This window comes from Cervus canadensis, chromosome 12 (assembly GCF_019320065.1).
Source record: "Cervus canadensis isolate Bull #8, Minnesota chromosome 12, ASM1932006v1, whole genome shotgun sequence".
Taxonomy (NCBI): Eukaryota; Metazoa; Chordata; class Mammalia; order Artiodactyla; family Cervidae; genus Cervus; species Cervus canadensis.
Genome location: NC_057397.1, coordinates 35519367 through 35539086, shown reverse-complemented (window position 1 = coordinate 35539086; position 19720 = coordinate 35519367). Strand labels below are relative to the sequence as shown.

General features: G+C 39.2%; 1 protein-coding gene and 1 pseudogene across 1 annotated transcript in view; one reads left to right on the top strand and one right to left on the bottom strand.

Moving 5' to 3' along the window:
* The window catches only part of UBE2W (ubiquitin conjugating enzyme E2 W), a 66530-nt gene extending 60231 nt beyond the window's left edge, over nt 1–6299 (top strand). Inside the window, exon 6 of the mRNA XM_043483343.1 lies at nt 662–6299. Within this exon, the coding sequence (XP_043339278.1) occupies nt 662–675 (14 nt within the window). The 3' untranslated portion in view covers nt 676–6299. The remainder of the gene's footprint in view (nt 1–661) is intronic.
* A 12266-nt stretch (nt 6300–18565) lies between these two features.
* LOC122451561 lies at nt 18566–18697 on the bottom strand (annotated as a pseudogene).
* Between the last annotated feature and the right edge of the window lie 1023 nt (nt 18698–19720).

Below are 19720 nucleotides of genomic sequence, written 5' to 3'. Positions count from 1 at the left end.
AAATATATGTTTTGTGAGGTAAGTGTTGTGAAATAAGTGATGAACCCCCCAGAATTTATATGTTACATAAATGTGTTGAAGCTATCAGAAGGTGTCACTAAATCTTTGGGATTTTTTTAAAATGACCTCCTTTGCATATATATATACATACTTCCTGAAAATTTATTTTCTGAAGAAAAGTTAATAACATTTACTGTTGATTGATTTAGAGATTATGCCTCATTTGTGAAGTTACTTCCTTCAGAGACATGACTTGTATTAGTTTTTGTTAAGTAGTGTGACAGTGTTGGTTGTGAGTTTACTTGCCGTCTCATTATAGTTTTAAATTGTTACCTGTAAAAGAATTCTCTGATAACTGGTAATCATAAATATGTGCTAACACATATCAGTTTATTATTTGAAATAGAACTTAACATAATAATAATATCATTTTAAAATTTGTGCGAACTACCACTTCTCCGAAAACCTAGAGTTTGATTTGTTTGTAAATATGTACTTGAACACAAAATGGACTCATTTGCAGGGGATCCAGGCAGATGAGTCAGAAACATAAACCATGTTCTTCTTGCTGCTTGAGATTTTTGCTGTATTAGACTGACTTGTAACTTTTACTTACGCATGCTTGACTGTTTTAATTATCTTTTTTCTCCTTTTCTTAAAGATGATACTTGTTGATGCCACTGTTCTCATCCTCCTAGCAGAAGATAGTCCTACTGAGAAAATGAGCACTTTGATCATTCAGTCTTTGAACTTTAACCTTTGACTGGAAGTGACCTATAGGCAATGAAGACTGCTTCCTTTGACTGCATTTTTACTCGTGTGCATTCGGGGCGCATGTTGATCGCTGGTTGAGTCCAGGCAACTGACATGCTTTGATTAGTCATACAGTATTAATGCAGGTGTCAGGAAATGTCAAATATAATTCCATTTTTTATTTTTATTTTTTTAAGCTTTTGAAAAGTTCCAGGTCCTCATGTATTGTGCAATAACAATGACTTCCTTGGCGGTTTTGGGACGTTCATTGCCGGCAATGGACGTTGTAACAGGAAAAAATTTCATTAACTTCTGCCACTCAATGATTAATGCGTGATATAGGGCCTATGACATGAACTTAACGATTAGAGTGGGATTATAAATAAAGTGAGGGATCCAACATTACTCTGAAAGTCACCCCAACTGCTCATATTTGGATTCTATGCACTGTGAACCTAAGGTTAACAGCATGAATTAACATGCGTCTTTAAAGGACTGTAATGAAAGATCATTGCGTATTTATTGAATTGTTTATATCTGCTGTCAAATTGTTTTGACATGGACGGTTTTCAAGTAACATTGGCAGAGAGGTACAATATGTTATCCCTATGGTGAAAATAAATTCGTTTGTTGTACATAGTTCCTCAATCTCTGAAGTAAAGGTATGAGTAATATAGGGTATAAATGGTTTAATCAAGGCTTTATTTTGGAAGTAAGAAAAATGGCAGTGGTGATCAAACTGCTACAGTCCGTAATTTGGGCTTGTTGTTTGTACATTATCAATTTTCTCCAAATAGATGACACTCTGTTACTTCCTGCTAGCCATCAGCATGAGCCCTACTGCCTAAACACTATTTCATTTATTTATGTTTGGAAAATCCATAAACATTTTTGTTTGCAATTTTGTTTCTTTTGTTATGTTTGAAGTCAAGTTTGAATGTTATGATACTTTAAATTGAAAAACTTTTGTCAAGTTTTTTCTTGTAAATTTTCTTTACTTGTAAGTATCATCTTGTCCTTCTATCCTGTACCCTAAAATAAGAAATACATTTTTGACAGAGGCTTAATGTTTTAACAAAAGAGTGTGGACATTTTTATTTTAAAATTTAGGCAAAAGTACACTATAGAACGGTATGTTTGCTTATTTGTCTCACACAACCATACAGGTTTTTTTTTTCTAGAGGGATTTGTTTTGTTTTGTTCTGTTTTGTTGTTATTTAAGACTTCACTTATAGGTAGACAACATTTTTCTATAGAAAAAAATTGTTTGAAAGGTCCAACTCTCAGTACCATGTAAGTTAATGATACTGCAACTAGGTTCTCTTTTTAAAAAGCAATTAATGTATTTTATAAATTACCTTTCACATATGCAAAATCTGTTTCTACTACAATGTTATTTTTACTAATGCCTGTTGTTGCACTCTATGACATATCCTACAGTGAATATATGAATCAATTTGGGCTTAAAAATGAAAGCCAGTTGGCTGAAAGGTTTGAAATATGTACCCCAGCAAAACCATCCAATCAATAATTGGCAGAGAATATTTTAAAAATTGTTTTTAATCTCTGTATAGATGACATTTTGTAGCTTTGTACATGTTGTTAATTAAGGGCATATAATTTTACACTCTAAAAGTATAATTGTTGAACTCAGGGGTGGGTAGACTTCAAAAATATGTCTGCTGTAGAAATTAACTTGAAAAAAAATTTTTAAACTATGGCCAGCCACCAAATTGTGGACACTGTTTATACTGCTAGTTATTCACAGCAACTACCACTGTTCAAAAGTAAAAACATTTTTGTTCTGTCGTGCCTAGATGTACGTAAGTTCTCTCAGCAGTCTCTTATCAGTCCTATTAGTTGGCCAGTTTAGCTAAGACAAAAAATGTTTTTTGGAATGCTTTGAACTGCTCTTAGTTTTTAACTGCTTTTTAATATGAAAATTGCAGCTGTAAATGATGTATTTTTCATATTTTACATAACTGCTCTAAACTACTGATTCACTTGGTCATTTTCCCGGGTAGGGGTGGGGGAATCTCTCTCCATACTGCTGGTCCTCTTACTAAAATCCTTTTATAAGGAAATGACCTGTGACATTTATTCACCAAAGGAATTAATATACCAGGTCAAAGGATAACATTGCTATCATATAGATTAATAGGTCATATATAGTCTCAATTGAATTTTTTAATATGAATAATACTATTTTAACATACCTCTCTCTCTACATAGAGATACCATAAAATAAATTAAGATGACGAAAAGGAAAGTAGAGGAGAACCAAATAACTCTGGTACATTTTATGGTTTAAGGAAAAGAAGACAGGACGAAATACCTAAAACATAGATGCACCAACCATTCAGAATTTGCAGTCTGATAACACCTGCGTTACTTCCTTGAACTTTAGGAATCACTGAAAACTCATGTGCACTTAGATTTAGTTAATTTTAAATATGTTACATTATTAAAAGATGTTTACCTAAGTCACTGCTCAAGAAGGGGCAATTACCGACTTTGTAATAATAAAAATATTTCTCTGTAATACGTTGTTGAATAACAACCAGAATACCAAGCAAGTAGGTACATAGGAACATGCTACTTCCCTCTTGCCCACATTCCCTCTGTGAGGCACTGTCTGCTGCAGAGCTCTACAGAATTAGACCTTCAGATTTAGACAGCATGAACTCTCTCTCTTTTTATTTATTTATTTATTTATTTTAAGGCCATTCTTCTGGTTTGCCAAATTCTGTTAAGGCAGTGATGCATTCAGTTCCTTATTTTGCATGCTTAGATCACAAACTTGGTGCCCTTCCCCCAAAAAAAAGTCAAGTAGGTAATTAACACCATAGATTTTAAAGAGAGAAATGGTTTTCAGTTTTTTAAGATAAATTTTTAAAAACAAATTTTATGGCAGTTCTCTTAAGGAATTTAATACTCATCTCTAAAGGACTGACTTGTACAAATTCCTCCTTTTTAGCCAGCAGGGAAATAAGGCTTTTTTTTTTTTTTTTTTTTTAATCCCTGGAAGAAAATGCTAAAAAATAGCTTTTATATACAGTTCATCTGGAGAAAGATCTTGATCTTTATTGTTTTGACTAGGTATATAAATATTTGGTACAAAGTAATGAGAATAGTTAGCTACTTTTTCCCTTTTGAAATTTTAACTATATGCAAAAACATATATCATTAGATTCCTGTGGTGGATAATAATTTCTTCAGATTCTAAAACAGGTATCTAGTGACTGTTTAATTGTTCCCAGGTTGCATCAAAGATAAGTTGAAATCAGTAATGATATGAAAATGATATGTAACCGCATATTACTTGTTCCTGGTAATCAAGTCTTATTTTTTAAAAAGCCTATTGTTTTTGAGAATTGAGACATTTAAAACTTGTTAAAGCTTCTTCCTAAAAATAGAAGAGAAGAGGAGGTACTGTGTGTTTAAAAAAAATTTTTTTTAAATAAAGAATTCGGTGTCACTAGTTCTCAGCCTTTATGGTTACTGCTGCTTATATTTCTCGATCTCACTTTTATTTAGATTTTTGTACATATTTTAGCTGAATGCATAAGGTTTGTAACTTGTGTATGCATGTTTATTTTCCAAAAGAGCTGAGGCTTGACTGAATGTCCCTTTGAGGATTCATTGCTACCAAAAGCCAGCTGCTGCACTATTCTTTTATGCTGATACCTTTGCATAATTAAGGTTTGTGAAGAAGGTGTCTTTAATCCGCACCTCCTGGCCCTAGTCCTCTTTGCAGTCTTTGTTTTTATTCCTCCTCTATTTTTCTACCTTCTCATCTCACAGGTATCAGTGGATCAGTCTTCAGTTGCCTCTCTGACCACTCATTTTTTCTCCCCTCTTCCCTCCCTTCTTGTCTCCCTTCCCCTTTACTCCCCCTTTCCCATTCTTGAGGATAGGAAATCCAGGAGGAGGGTTATTAAAATTACACCCAAAAAAGTTTTAATAAAAGGACTCCATCCTACAAAAATTTCTGATAAGTAATTTTAGTCCATCAGTAGATGGCTAAACTTGTAGAATAATTGCTTGATAAATACGCTACCAGTTAGCTCTAATTTAGTTCTTAAATACTGATATTGAGGGAATTTTGTTTACTTTCTGGATGTGACTCTCTCAAAGCCTTTTTTTAAAGATTTTGTTTTGTTTTTGATATGAACCATTTTTAAAGTCTGTTTTGAATTGGTCACAATACTGCTTCTGTTTTATTTTTTTTTTTATTTTTTTTTTGGCCCTGAGGCATGTGAGATCTTAGTTCCCCAACCAGGGATTGAACTCACACCCCCTACGTTGGAAGGTAAAGTCTTAAGTGCTGGAACACCAGGGAAGTCCCTCAAAGACTAATTATTGCCCTAATGAATTAAATTACTTATTTTGATGAACATGTTTTTCCTTTTAAGTTTCTTAAATCATTTTTGAGATTTGGATGGAACTGTTTTTTAAAAATAATTTGTGGGAGATTTTTATCTTCTCAGCATAAATTAAAGACAGACCTATATACACCCTTATCACTAGAGGTCCATGGAATCTAAATTTGTACTTCAAACTTAGATCTCTGTCCTTCAAGTTGAAGTTCTAGTTCTGACTATGCTCCTGATAATTTAGATTTTTTTTTAAAATTTCATTCTCTAATGTTAGTATTACAACTTTTATTTGGGGATGAATCTCAAAAATTATTACATAATATCTTTTTTATAAAAAAATTTTTGTTAATATAAGTGTGATATCTGAAGCTATTTTGACTATGTGGCAGGAGTGTCTGAATAGACGTCAGTACATCCTCACATACCAAAACTCAAGTTTTTCAAGTTGAGTGCAGTTGATTGGGGAAAGGAGAAGCAATTCTTTTCTATTTCTTGGTATACACATCATCAAGGGTTTTGAGAAAACTGATCCTACAATAATTCTCAGAGCTGTTTTCTCAAAGGCAAAACTGTGGTTTCAAAACTCACAGGGCTTTGGCTTGTCAGATGTGACTTGTCAGATTTCGTGGCACATCAAATAATTGAAGAATCCTGCCTCTGTAATTAAAAACCTGAAACAGGGCAAATAAAGAGTTTGGTAGATGGTTTCAGATAACTAGAAATGCTAGTCTCTTCATAGTTAACCACAGATTGTTTACATAATGCAGATTGATTGTCAAGCTCAAGGTAACAGTTATTTGAATAGATTATTAGGTCAGTTATCTAGTAGCCAAGAGTTAGATGCATGTTCAAGTTATAATGAATTTTTTTATTTTTAATTGGTACCATTTTTCTCTTAATATTCAGAAATACAAATTGTGCATTTTATTAATAGGAATGAAAGCTCATGCTGGAAGATTTGCATAGGGTGGATGTATATATTTTATAAAATCAAGTTGTAAAATATGTAAAGCTACTGCTTTTTAAATAGAATATAAATGTTGACAGATAAATCTATATATTATATATTTTTAAATACATGTATGAAACTTTTGTTAGTTGAATATAAACTACATTGTGTGCTTTATGAATCTCAGTAACTTTTAATAATAAAGCAGTTGTCATTGATTTCTTTTTTTGTAGACTTCAATGCTAAGTTGGATAGATATTAAAACTTTTTGTAGTTTATAATAATGTGAAAATTTACATAGTAGTTCCCCTTTGCAAAAGACTGTGATCTTTAAAAGATTATGGAGATAGTAACGTGTCCATTTCCAAAATGAATACAACGGAATGAAGATAGTCACTAAAGCACTTTTGTTTGTTTATTTAAAGATCATCTTTGCTTATTAGTGTAGCCTAGTATATTTTAGTGATTCTTCATGCTTCAGTTAATGAAGTCCTGGTTAAAGACTGGGCATTTTCAGAGAAGATGGAAATTGAGACCAGAGCACTTGCTTCAAGTTAATCATGAGTCTGGTGCTCCTGAATTTTAGGCTGTACATGTAATGAACTTGCAGATACTTTCCTAAATACAGATAGATCAACTAACTTACATAACTGAGGGGCTCCTGAAGCTCTGAGAAGAGAGAAAGAAATAAGCAGAAGGGAATGTCTCCACATCTCAGACATTCCTGGCAGGAAGAAATTCCGTGTGTCCTGCTGCTAGTCTTGAGATTTCTTTTCACAGGAGATCTGCTTGCCCAGGAACGCCATAGTCCTCCATTGGGGTAGCCATGCTACCGTAAAGCTCTTTTATCTCAGCAAGCTGTTTCTGCAGCCCTAAACAACTAGATGAGTAGCTGATTAGATAAATGCGAGGTTTGTCTTTCTTTGTACTTTGATGGCCCTCTCTCCCTTTGTTATATTCCTTAAGGTAATTTCTACCTCTCACAGAAGGGATGACTTTTCTCCACTAGTTTAAGCTACATAGATAAGTGGTCTTACTGAAATCCTTCCTATATTCCATAGTACTTTTCACACTAAGGTGACACATGGCAAAATTAAACATTAACTGAATAAAAGTGTCAAATAAGGAAAGCTGAAATTAAAGTAAGGCAGAAAATACCTTTCATACATGTACTTGACCTTCAAATGCTTAATGTAGGTAAATACATGTCATCATGCAAGACCCTAATATGGATGATTGTCCTACAGAAGAGGTATCCAGCTAACATTAAAAATCTCTCATCTCTACTTTCAACCTCCCAAATGTCTGTTTCTGTTTTATGTTATAGTTAATTGCATTCCTATCCAACCTAATCATACAAATGAAGAATCTAATACTATTTACCAATCTTCTCTGACATTTTTCATCATCAAGTCCTGTTGAATGTGTCTTTTTAAACCATCTCTGATACTTCCTCATTTTCTCCAGTCCCTTTGTTATGACTTTTCATTGCCTGGCCGTGTTGTTCTCAGACTGCTTTTCAGCCCCCTACACACCTTGTTCCATAGATAACAGCACAAAAAGACTACTGTGGTCTTTAATGTTCTTCCCTGTTGCTGGAATGTTCATTATCTGCTTTTCTACTTGCAAGGTCCACTACAAATGTAGTTATAAGGTTATCATTTTTGTCCTTCCCTTTTAGAAGACTGTCCTGCCAGCCTTCTATCCTGAACGCTTTCTACTGGGACGATGTCTCACTTGTGTTTGTGTACCCAGCACTGTGGCACACGGTACCTATCACAAAAGCTTTTAATAAATGTTAGTTGAATTAACCTGATTGTACTTGTATTTTTATCCCAGCTTTTTCAAGGAAACATAGGCACTAGCAATTTTGGAACAAATCTAAAGCAAACCACCATCTGTGTGAAATGTTAGAACACCCTACCCTTCCTGTCCCAGAGAGTTTGAGAAAAATTGCTTTAAAGTAGATCATGAGTCATTCTTAATTGTTTTGTTTTTTTTTTTTATAAAACGCCTTATCTCTGAGGTAAATTGCTTGAATATGTTCACAAATTAAGAATATGATTATTTTAAACAATATATCTGTGGAACTCTGAGATCATAAAAGTAAGCCTAACAGTCGTTAAGAATAGGCATTAAGCAAATACTTAGTGACGACCTATCCTGTATCAAGAAGGATGGCAGGTAAGAAAAAGTATATATCTTCCAAGGGCCTATAATAAGGAAGATAGATAATACAAAAGTGCTGAATGTGAAAGGGTACAGATAAATGGCATGTTTGTGTGTGCTCAGTCTTCTCTGATTCTCTGCATCCCCATGGACCTGCCAGGCCTCTCTGTCCATGGGATTTCCCAGGCAAGAATACTGGAGTGAGTTGCCATCTCTTTCTCCAGGGAATCTTCCTGACCCAGGGGTCAAACCTGCATGTCCTGCATTGGCAGGCTGATTCTTTACCGCTGAGCCACCTGGGCCCACAGATAAATAGTAGTTTCTGACAATCAGAGGAACAAGTTATGTCATGGCTTGAAAAATACAAACTTTATGGATGGATTCTAGGCAAGTACAAAGGTTTCAGGTACAGAAGCTGTAGGACAGGAGTTGTCTGAAAGTCAACCCAAAGGATGGTGTGGCTGGTTCAGAGACAGGGGATCAGAAGGCAAAGGCCAAATGATGTAGGACTTCATGAATCAGGGTAAGACTGAAATTGATTTTTCATGGCTTCCACTAAACAGATGGGCCTAGCAAGCAAAGTTGCCTTTGTTCTCAGGGCATTTGCCAGTTGGGAGGAAATTAGGAAACTGAGCCCCTGTATGGGCAACATCACAGGAATGTTTGCCTAGCAAAGTCCAGAACATCCCCAAATGAGTCTAAGCTACTCTGTCAACATCCCACCCATCAAAACTAACTTAAAGCCAGAGCCCAGTAGAACTCCACTCCCAGAGGAAGGATCACTTGGGACAACAGCTCTGATTCAAACTTGCACCCTGGAGTGGTTTGGGGAATGTCAGACTGTGGATCTATATTAAGATGAAGTCCCTGACTGGCTGTGTCCTCGCGAGGAGATCAAAAGCAATTGGAAGTCCTCTCTGGAGAAAGCCTCAAGTTATTACTGCAAGTGATTCATTTCAATTCAGTGATCTGTACGCAAAGATTACGTGGGAAACAAGACACCAGGGTAAAAAACCAGCAGAAAAAATAGACCTAGAAAGCATTGGAAATGTGGGGTGGGGAGTGACACCATCTGATATGGTTTACTGCTCTGCACGCCACCCCATGTTGCCAGCTTCTGAAGAACAAGAACCTGTCTTATTCAACTTTATACACATTCAAATACTGAGTCCGTGCTGGGTCCCCAGGAGGTTATGATCTGGCAGGGAGGGAAGGACAGGGGTGTCACAGGGTAATAATAGGATGCAGAGTGAGCATCGAAGCAGGCCCAATCATAAAATAGATAACTAATAAGAACCTACTCAACCAGTCCATCCTAAAGGAAATCAACCCTGAATATTCATTGGAAGGCCTGTTGCTGAATCTCCAATACTTGTGGCCACTTGATGCAAAGAACCAACTCATTGGAAAAGACCCTAATGCCAGGAAAGATTGAAGGCGGGAGTAGAAGGGGGTGACAGAGGATGAGGTGGTTGGATGGCATCACTAACTTAATGGACATGAGTTTGAGCAAGCTCCAGGAGTTGGTGAAGGACAGGGAAGCCTGACGTGCTGGAGTCCATGGGTCGTAAGGAGTCGGACACGACTGAGCAATTGAACAAGAACCTCCTGTGTGACACAGGAGCTCAGTACTCCAGGATGACTTACACAGGAAAGAATTTGAAAGGCAGATATATGTGTATAATTGATACACTTTGCTGTGAAGCATCAGAAACTAACATGACACTGTAAGTCAAGTATACGCCCAATAAAAATTAATTTTTTAAAAAAGGAATAATCAAAGCTAACTAAGGGAGTCTGGAAAGAATTCCAGGGGAACTGAAGAGTATTTGCCAGGCATCTGAGATAAAGCACACAGCAAACACAAAAGCCACGGGTGAGGGGGAACTGTATAGCATGAAATTTGAATGAGGGAAAATACGAGATAAAACTAAAGCTAGAACATGAAAGACCAGGTTATAGAGTTTTGATTTTATCTTATGGGCAGTAGTGACTGACAGAATCAGATTTGCACTTCAGAAGAGTTACCTTGGCCATGGGTTGGAAGGGTTACAACAGGAGGCTTAATTGTAATGCAGACAACAGATGACCCTGACGTGAATTGATTATAAAGCATTGGCATAAATAAATACATCAGTGGAACACAACAGAGAATCCAAAGGTAAGGTTGATTAATTTTCAAGAGAAATGCCAAGGCACTTCTAGGGCGAAAGGTTAACCTATTCAACATGTGGTACTAGTGCATTTGAAGAACCACTTGTAAAAAATGCTACCTCATACCATATACAAACATTAACCTAAATTAAGAGTAAAAACTGAAATTTCCTTAAGAAAATGAGAAAATCTGAGATCTTGAATTTGGCAAAGATTTCTTAACTGGCACAAATTATTGAAAGCAATTGATTTAAAAAAGATGCTCAACATTGCTTATTATCAGAGAGATGCAAATCAAAACTCAGGATTGATCACCCCACAGTAGTCAGAATGGCCATCAGAAAGTCTACAAGTAAAGGCTGGAGAGGGTGTGGAGAAAAAATGGAACCCTCCTACACTGTTGATAGGACTGTAAATTGGTGCAGCCACTTTGGAGAACTCTGTGGCGGATCCTTAGAAATTTAGAAATAGAACTACCATATGATCCAGGGCATGTATCCAGAGAAAACTAATTCGACGGGATAATATGCACCCCAGTGTGCATAGCAGCACTGTTTGCAGTGGCCAAGACATGGAAGCAACCTAGGTGTTCATGGACTGATAGAGATGATGTGATATACACACACACACACATATGTATACATACATATGTATATATGTATACACAGAATGGGGTGTTAGCCATAAAAAAGAAGAATAATGCCATTAGCAGCAACATGGATGGACCTAGAGATTATCATACTAAGTAAAGTCAGAGACAAATATCATATGATGGCATTTATATTTGTATTTAAAATATGCTACAAATGGACTTATTTACAAAATAGACTCAAACAGACACAGAGAAGGCAATGGCAACCCACTCCAGTACTCTTGCCTGGAGAATCCCAGGGACGGGGGAGCCTGGTGGGCTGCCGTCTGTGGGGTCGCACAGAGTCGGACACGACTGAAGCGACTTAGCCACAGCAGCACAGACAGACATGGAAAACAAACTTAGGGTTACCAAAGGAGAAAGGAGGTGGGGGCGGGATGGGTGGATAAAGAAGGTGTGGTGTATGTGTACATAGACATATATATGTACATGTGTATTACACACAATTAAATACCACTCTACCATAAAAAGATGGAAATTTGCCATTTACAACATGGATTGACTTGAAGGGTTTATGTGTAGTGAAATGGGTCAAAGGAAGACGGGTGCTGTGTGTTGTCATATGTGGAATCTGAAGAATGACATAAAGTAGTGAATATAACAAAAAGGAGTGGACTCGCAGATAGAGAGAACAAACTCAGTTACCACTGGGGAGAGGGAAGAGGAAGGGGGACAAGATGTGGATAGGGGGTTAAGAGACACAAACTACTATGTATAAAATAAGCTACGAATTGGACAGCACAGGGAATATAGCCAATAAATGGAGTATGATCTTTAAAAACTGAATTATTTTGTATACCTGAAACTTACATGCTGTTGGTAAATCAGCTAAACTTCAATTAAAATAAACCAGGGATTTCTGTGGCAGTTCAGTGGTGAGGACTCTCTGCTTCCACTTAAGGGAGCATGGGTTCAAGCCCTGATTAGGGAACAAAGATCCCACATGACACGCAGCCAAAAAAGAAATCAGAAACATGTTTGCTGGAGAATATAGAGTGGTGAGAACAGGCGTGAATAAACTTATGGAGGTGATGGATATGTTCTTTTTCTTATCTTGATTTCACAGGTGTGCATATATGTGTGTGTATATGTATATACGCCTATATATAAACTCATTACATTATACATTAAAAATAATTGTAGTTTATTGAACACCTTACCTTGATTAAACAGAATTAGTAAGCTTTCAGTAATAAAAGACTAAGAATGATAATGGCCTGAAATAGGTATGAGAACATGAACAAATTTAACTGTCATCAACTTGCTCAAAATCACAGCTTAAAAGTGATGGAGCTGGAATTTAAATCTGTATCTGACACCACTCACCGCCACCGGAGGAGGAAATGGCAACCCACTCCAGTATTCTTGCCTGGAGAATGCCATGGACAGAGGAGTCTGGTGGGCTACATTCCATGGGGTGGCGAAAGAGTCAGACACAACTCGGCGACTAAACAACAATAACAACCAGAATTGATCTCACTACTTCAAATACTCTAATAGACAAAAGAGAATGGAATTTACTCCAGTTTAGGTCAAAGATTTTTCAAGCTGTTTCTCACAGTTCTAGGAATTCCTTGGAATTACCTCAGGGACATATTTGAATATGTTTCACATTGATGGTCTGCATATGTTTGCTTTAGGAGAAAGGGTTTGCTGTTTAGAACAAGTTTGAGAAGCACTGGTTTAGACACTCCTTTTAATAATACCTGTGGTTGAATTCACTTTTTCTGGCAGCCACATCACACTTGATTTTGATTGGTAAAGCTATATTTTTCATTTTGCTTATATCTATGTAGGGTTTTTTTTTTCTTCTTAATTTTATTGTTTGGTCCCAAGTAAAGTACATTACTTATTTGAGTAAGCTTTCACCTTGTTTGGGCTTCCCTAGTAGCACAGCAGTTAAGAATCTGCCTGTCAATGCAGGCGGATTGGGTTGGGAAGATCCCTTGGAGAAGGAAATGACAACCCACTCCAGTTTTCTTGCCTGGAAAATCCCATGGACAGAGGAGCCTGGTGGTCTACAGCCCATGGGGTCAAAAAGAGTCGGACACGACTTAGCAACTAAACAACAACAAAGTATGTTACTTATTCATGTAAAGTTTCACCTTGTTTAGTCCTGCTATGTGGTTTTTTTGTTGTTTGAGCCTCGTTTGTTGAGCCTTGTGTTTTTTTGTTTGTTTTTTTTGTTTGTTGAGCCTTGTGTTTTTTTGTTTGTTTTTTTTCCTCTTTGTACCGTATGCTCTCTCCTTCCTTTTCGGTATCACCTCAAGGCATCTGTTCTACATCTTTCCCATATTTAAAATAAGCAAAGGACAGCAGGCTACAGTATCTATAGTAGCCCAGTGTGTTATTTAATACTTTTCTGTCACACATTAAACTTTCACCTCTCAGGCCATATTTCTATATAGTTTTATCAAAGAAAGGAGATGCTGATTTTCTGGTGCAGCTTGTTTTTGGTGAGCTTCTGCTGGTTCCAAATGGTCATTCCTTTGGTTTCTATTTGAATAGGTAAATTCTATGTATTGTTATGTAATTTCTAATCTGCTGAAATGTACACTTTCCACTCTAAAAATATCTCAGAGTGACCAAAGAGAGATGGTGTCAGTGAGGGCGCACCGCTCCCATCTCCCTTCCTGAAGTAACTTGCTGATCAGCTGGGACAGTGCACTTAGCTGGTACCTACGCCTCACTGAAGCCCTTCAGGGATAATCTGCCTTGGTTTTAGAACCAAAGTCACCCTTTTTTCAAGTGTTCATGCATGCTAAAGCACTTCAGTCATGTTTGACTCTTTGCAGCCCTATGGATTCCAGGCAGGAATACTGGAGTGGGTTGCCATGCTCTCCTCCAGGGTATCTTCCCCACCCAGGGATTGAACCCTTGTCTCTTACATCTCCTGCATTGGCAAACGGGTTCTTTACCACTAGTGTCAACTGGGAAGCCCCTTTCCCAACTATCTCCCAGCCAATAACTAAGCTTGTGGTGGCCCGGCCCCTTCAGCCCAATGTGGGGCCTTCTCCAAACAGGTAATGCTTGCTCTCGATCTTCCCTTTAGGGGAGATCTGCATCTCTCCATGCCCAAATTTGCCTCCTCCCCTTGTTCCCTTCACAGGTTTCATATCTGCAGCATAGTTTCGTTTTCCCAGCCGCATCCGACTTGTATCTTCCACAAACAGTACGCAACAAACCTCTCATGCTCCTAAATCAGTGTCTGCTTCCTCAACAACCGGAATCAACACAGTTGACCCTGGGTGTTGTCAAAAAGATAATAGGAGGTTTGAGACCTCATTACTCACTGTCATGCTGACAATGAGGTGACGACTTGGAAGAATGTTCCATTGGAGGAGACTGTCTTGGACAGTACAATGGTTCATGCCTTTGGAAACTATGAGAGAACAATGGAATTGGCTGGTTTGTTAATTTTGTTGACCACTGTTGGTCTGTTTGGGCCACCATAGCAAAATCCCATTGATGAGTGGCTAAAACAACAGGAAATGATTTCTCACAGTTGGAGGCCGGGAACTCCAAGATCGAGGTGTTGGCAAAGTATCTATCTGAAGCCTCTTCTGATAGGCAGCTGCCATCTCTCTGCTCCCATGACCTCTTCTTCATGCACTCATAGAGAGACGCAAGAAGTGATGCACTGGTCCTCTTCTTTGTTGTTGCGACCCCATGGATGATAGCCCACCAGGCTCCTCTCTCCAGTCCACGGCTAGGCAAGCATACTGGAGTGGGTAGCCATTCCCTTCTCCAGGGGATCTTCCCAACCCAGGGATCAAATCTGCCTTTCTGCATCAGGCATATTCTTTACCCCTGAACCTCCTTGGAAGCCTCCAAAACCTAATTATTTCTATACCCAATACTAGCACATTGGGATTTAGGACTTTAACATATGAACTGGGGATTGAGTGGGAAGGGGAACACAGTTCAGTCCATAGCACCTCCAATAGAAAGATAATGCAAAATTGAGGGCAGTTAACACACAATGGAAAAATGTGTCTCAACACCAGAGGGCCTCTTTATTAACTGCCAAGGAAGATCTTATTTCCTGCAGTGGGAGAGAAGGAAAAGCTGGAGACCAAAGTTCAAATGTAAAATAGCCTTCAGTTTCCAGGATATTTGAATGCTCAGCTGAGAGAGGTTTCTTAATGCCATGGTCAGAACACCAGCTGGGATAATTTGAGACTCTGACACTTGGGATGGAGACATCTGGGTGGATAACTCCAAATATTTTGGCTCCCTTGACCCCTGTGAAATTTTAGAGCCTGTAGAGATGGCTTGGCCCTCCCAATAAAGAGATAAAATGCTGGGAATTCCCTGGCGGTCCAGTGGTTAGGACTATGCACTTTCAGCTCAGGGCCTGGCCCCCCCCCCCAAAAAAAACAAGCTAAAATGCCTTCCCACGTGTAAGTCTAAGGTACAGCAGAACCTTCCTGAAATGTGCTGCATAAATGGAGAGAAAGAACTATATTTTTTAATTTTTTCCAGCGTTTGTGATGTAATTGACATACAACTGTATTAATTTCAAGTGTACAGTGTGGACTTCCCTGGTGGCCCAGTGCTTAAGACTCCTCACTTCCAGTGTAGGGGGTTTGGCTCTGATCTCTGGTCAAGGAACTGAGACCCTGCCTGCCACACGGTGTGGCCAAATAAATAAGTATACAATGTGATGATTTTATATATTTACATATTGTGAAATTGTTACCTCAGTGTGGTCAGTTAATACTTCCATCACCTCACATAGCTACCATTTCTCTTTTTCATGAAAACATGTAAGATGTACTTTCTTAGCAACTTTTAAGTTTATAATATGTTTTGGGGGTTTTTGTTTTTGGTTTTGGTTTTCTTTTAGCCTCGACGCACGGCTTATGGAATCTCAGTTCCCCAACCAGGGACTGAACCTAGGCCACAGCAGTGAAAGCCTGGAATTCTGAACACTAGGCCACCAGGGAATTCCCTATTATATGGTATTACAATGTTGATGTTCAGTCACTCAGTTGTGTTCAACTCTTTGAGACCCCATGAACTGCAGCACACCCGGCTTCCCTGTCCTTCACCATCTCCCAGAGTTTGCTCACACTCCTGTCCATTGAGTCAGTGATGCAATCCAACCATCTCATCCTCTGCCATCCCCTTCTCCTCCTACCTCACTGTATATTAGGCCCTCAGAACTTTTCCTGTGGTGCTGGAAAGTCTCTTGGACAGCAAGGAGATCAAACCAGTAAATCCTAATGGAAATCAACACTATTATTCACTGGGAAGGACTGATGCTGAAGCTGAAGCTCCAATAGTTTGGCCACCTGATGAGAAGAGCTGACTCACTGGAAAAGACCCTGATGCTGGGAAAGATTGAAGGCAGGAGGAGAAGGGGGCGACAGGGGATGAGATTGTTGGATGGCATCACTGACTCAATGGACATGACTTTGAGCAAACTCTGGGAGTTGGTGATGGACAGGGAAGCCTGGTGTGCAGCAGTTCATGGGGTCACAAAGAGTTGAACATGAGTGAGTGACTGAATGATAACACCAACAGAATTTATTCATCTTACTGGAAGTTTGCACTCTTTGACCAACATCTCCCCGTTTCCCCCACCTCCAGCCCCTAGTAACCACTCATTTTCTACTCTGTTTCTATCAGAAAGTAAGCAGGACCAATTTAAAGAAGTTAACAGAAAAGAATGGAGAGAACTAAATGCGTGTATGCTGTCTCTTCAGTCTTGTCTGACTCTTTTATGATCCCATGGACTGTAGCCTGCCAGGATCCTCTGCCCATAGGATTCTCCAGGCAAGAGTACTGGAGTGGATTGCTGTGCCCTCCTCCAGGGGATCTTTCTGACCCAGCGATTGAACCCATGTCTCTTATGTCTCCTGTATTGGCAGGCAGGTTCTTTACCACTGAGCCACCGTGGGTTTGAAATGTATGAAGTAACAGTTTTCCAAACGTGGGCTATCAGGCAAAGAAGGACAGTGCTCCTGAGAGAAAGAAAGCAGCTGTGGTGAACCCTACATGGAGCACAGCTTCCTGCCTGGAGAGGGTCTTCCAGGCTGCCTTGTGGGCAGGGGAACTGGGTGGAGCCCGGCCGCCTCCTCTGCGAGGAGACAAAGCTGGAAGGCAAGGGAGGCCCAGTGTGATGAGAGTTGTCAGGTCCAAGCGCTGAGAAACACAAGTAATGTGCAGAGAGTTCCAGTGTGGAACAGCAAGTTCCAGGTTGCAGGTGGGAGCCAGCAAGTCCTCAGCCTGTGAGAAAACCACATCTGAGTCTGAGAAAAGAACCGCACCGAAAAAGGGCAACCCTAAGAGATGACAAAAGGCCGAGAAGAGTTTGTATTCTCCTCAGCCAGAGAGGGAAACCTGTAATTTCTGGGGAATAGCATGGACTATTCAGGAGACCATTGCCTAAGTAGTGAGGGAAAATGAATTCCCAGCTCTGCTCCCACCACAAAAAACCCAAAGGCAAGTGTCAAAGAGGACCAAACTCTTTCTAGGCAATTCGATGGCATCACAGAACAAAGCTCTAGAATATTTCTGGAACTATATCTGTGTATTCTCATTTCAACGTTCCTGGAATTACATCTGTTGCTCAATCTTCCATGGTGAAAGTTTTTCCTCTAGTCACAAAGCTGAACAGATTTTCATGAGCTCATGGATGCTGGCCAGTGACAGAAGAGATCATGTTTTATATCTTTGTTTCTTTAAGAAAGAACTATAACTTCGTTTACTACAGCAGCGTGTGTGCTTGTTCGCTCAATCGTGTCCGACTCTGACCACCTGGACGGTAGCCGGTCAGGCTCCTCTGTCCCTGGGATTCTCCAGGCAAGAACACTGGAGTGGGTTGCCATTTCCTTCTCCAGGGGATCTTCCCGACCCAGGGATCGAACCTGGATCTCCTGCATTGCAGGCGGTTTTGTTATCGTCTGAGCCACCAGGGAAACCCATATAGCATTGCCGAGTGTTAAATCAATTCAACTCAATCTTCTTCCAGTGAGATTTGGAATGGAGCCAGAATTCATACTTTAGGGGAATAAAGCTCTCCTAGATGAATCTGAGGCACAGCCAGGTTTGAGGATGACTGGTTTAACTCACTTCCAAGTTTCTTAGGTTACGAGTAATGTTATTTCTCTTTCTTTTCCAGGAGGACAGAAAACAAATTTTCAGCTGTAATTTAGTATCAGGAGTGTAAATACTTGTCTGGGAGAATAACAAGACAAGGGAACAACAGCAAAATGTACAAACTGTAATTCTATTGCAGAAACAGAGGAAGATATATAAACTGCTAACCAAATATTAAGAGGAAATACACTTCCTGTTTGGGCTTCCCAGGTGGCAAGGTGGTAAAGAATCACCTGCTGAGGCAGGAGATGCAGGTTTGATCCCTGGGTTGGAAAGATACCTGAGAGTAGGAAATGGCAACCCACTCCAGTATTCTTGCCTGGAAAATTCCATGGACAGCTTGGCGGGCTACAGTCCATGGGATCGTAAAGCATCGGACATGAGTGAGCACACACGCATACTTTCTATTTAAAATAAATATGGGATTTTAGTGGAGAGAATTAGTTATGAGATTAGTGACAAACTCTCCAGTCATCAGAAAGAAATTTCACATTATTTTTACACTTGATCTTAGCCAAAAGGCTGAGAAGCGTTCAGATTGTTTTTAATGTTCATAAACATCCTTCCCATTTCTCCACATTTCAAGCTGAACCTGGGTTTTGTATTAGGGCTATTTTTGTTTTCAAGCAAAACTGCTGCTGCTGTTAAGTCAACTAGCTTTAGCTAAAAGAGATTAGTGGATTGATAAAACCAGAGAGTCAAAAGTGGCACTGACTTCAGAAAAGCTGGAAACAGGACTCACAGGAGGTGATCAGGGCTCTGTCTCCCTCTCCCAGCTCTACTTAGCTTTATTCTACAAATTCTCCCCAAATGGTGAGGAAAAGGATCACTGACAGCTATACTTCCCAGCCTCGCACCTCCAAGAAAACTAGTGTCTCTTTCCAGTATTGGTAAAGCCATCTTAGAGTGGATTCTCCTTGATCTTTTTTAGATCCTATGTCTGCAACACCCCTCAGTCATCAGTGAGCCTGGGGGTACCAGAAACTTTGTCAGATATGAGTCTCATGGTTTGCCCTGTGGGACTGAGTTTACAGCTACATCAGGACCACATGCAGTTGGGGAGGAGTTTCCCAACACAACAAGAATGAGGTTGGGAAATTCTAATGGACAGAGAATCTGCCTACCAGCGCGGGAGATGCGGGAGACATGGTTCTGTCCCTGGGTTGGGAAGAACTCATGCAGGAAGAAATGGCAACCCATCCCACTATTCCTGCCTGGAGAATCCCATGGATACAGGAGTCTGGGGGCTACATTCCATGGAGTTGCAAAGAGTCAGACACAACTTAGTGACTGAACAGCAACAGCAGCAATTTATTGGCCCTTTCATGGCTGGGTGACATCAGCCAAGTTACTTAAACCTCAGTACCTGGGTTATTTTGTTTCCAAATACTAAGAAGGGATAGTGATTACTTCGGAGCACTGTTGTAAGACTTAAATGAACTAATACATTAAAGTGCTTATAGTAAATTGTCTATAAATGCCAGTCAGTATGAATTTAACCTGCTCCTTCCTCAATTAAGATGCATTAAAGAATTCTCATTCAATTTTACAGTATTC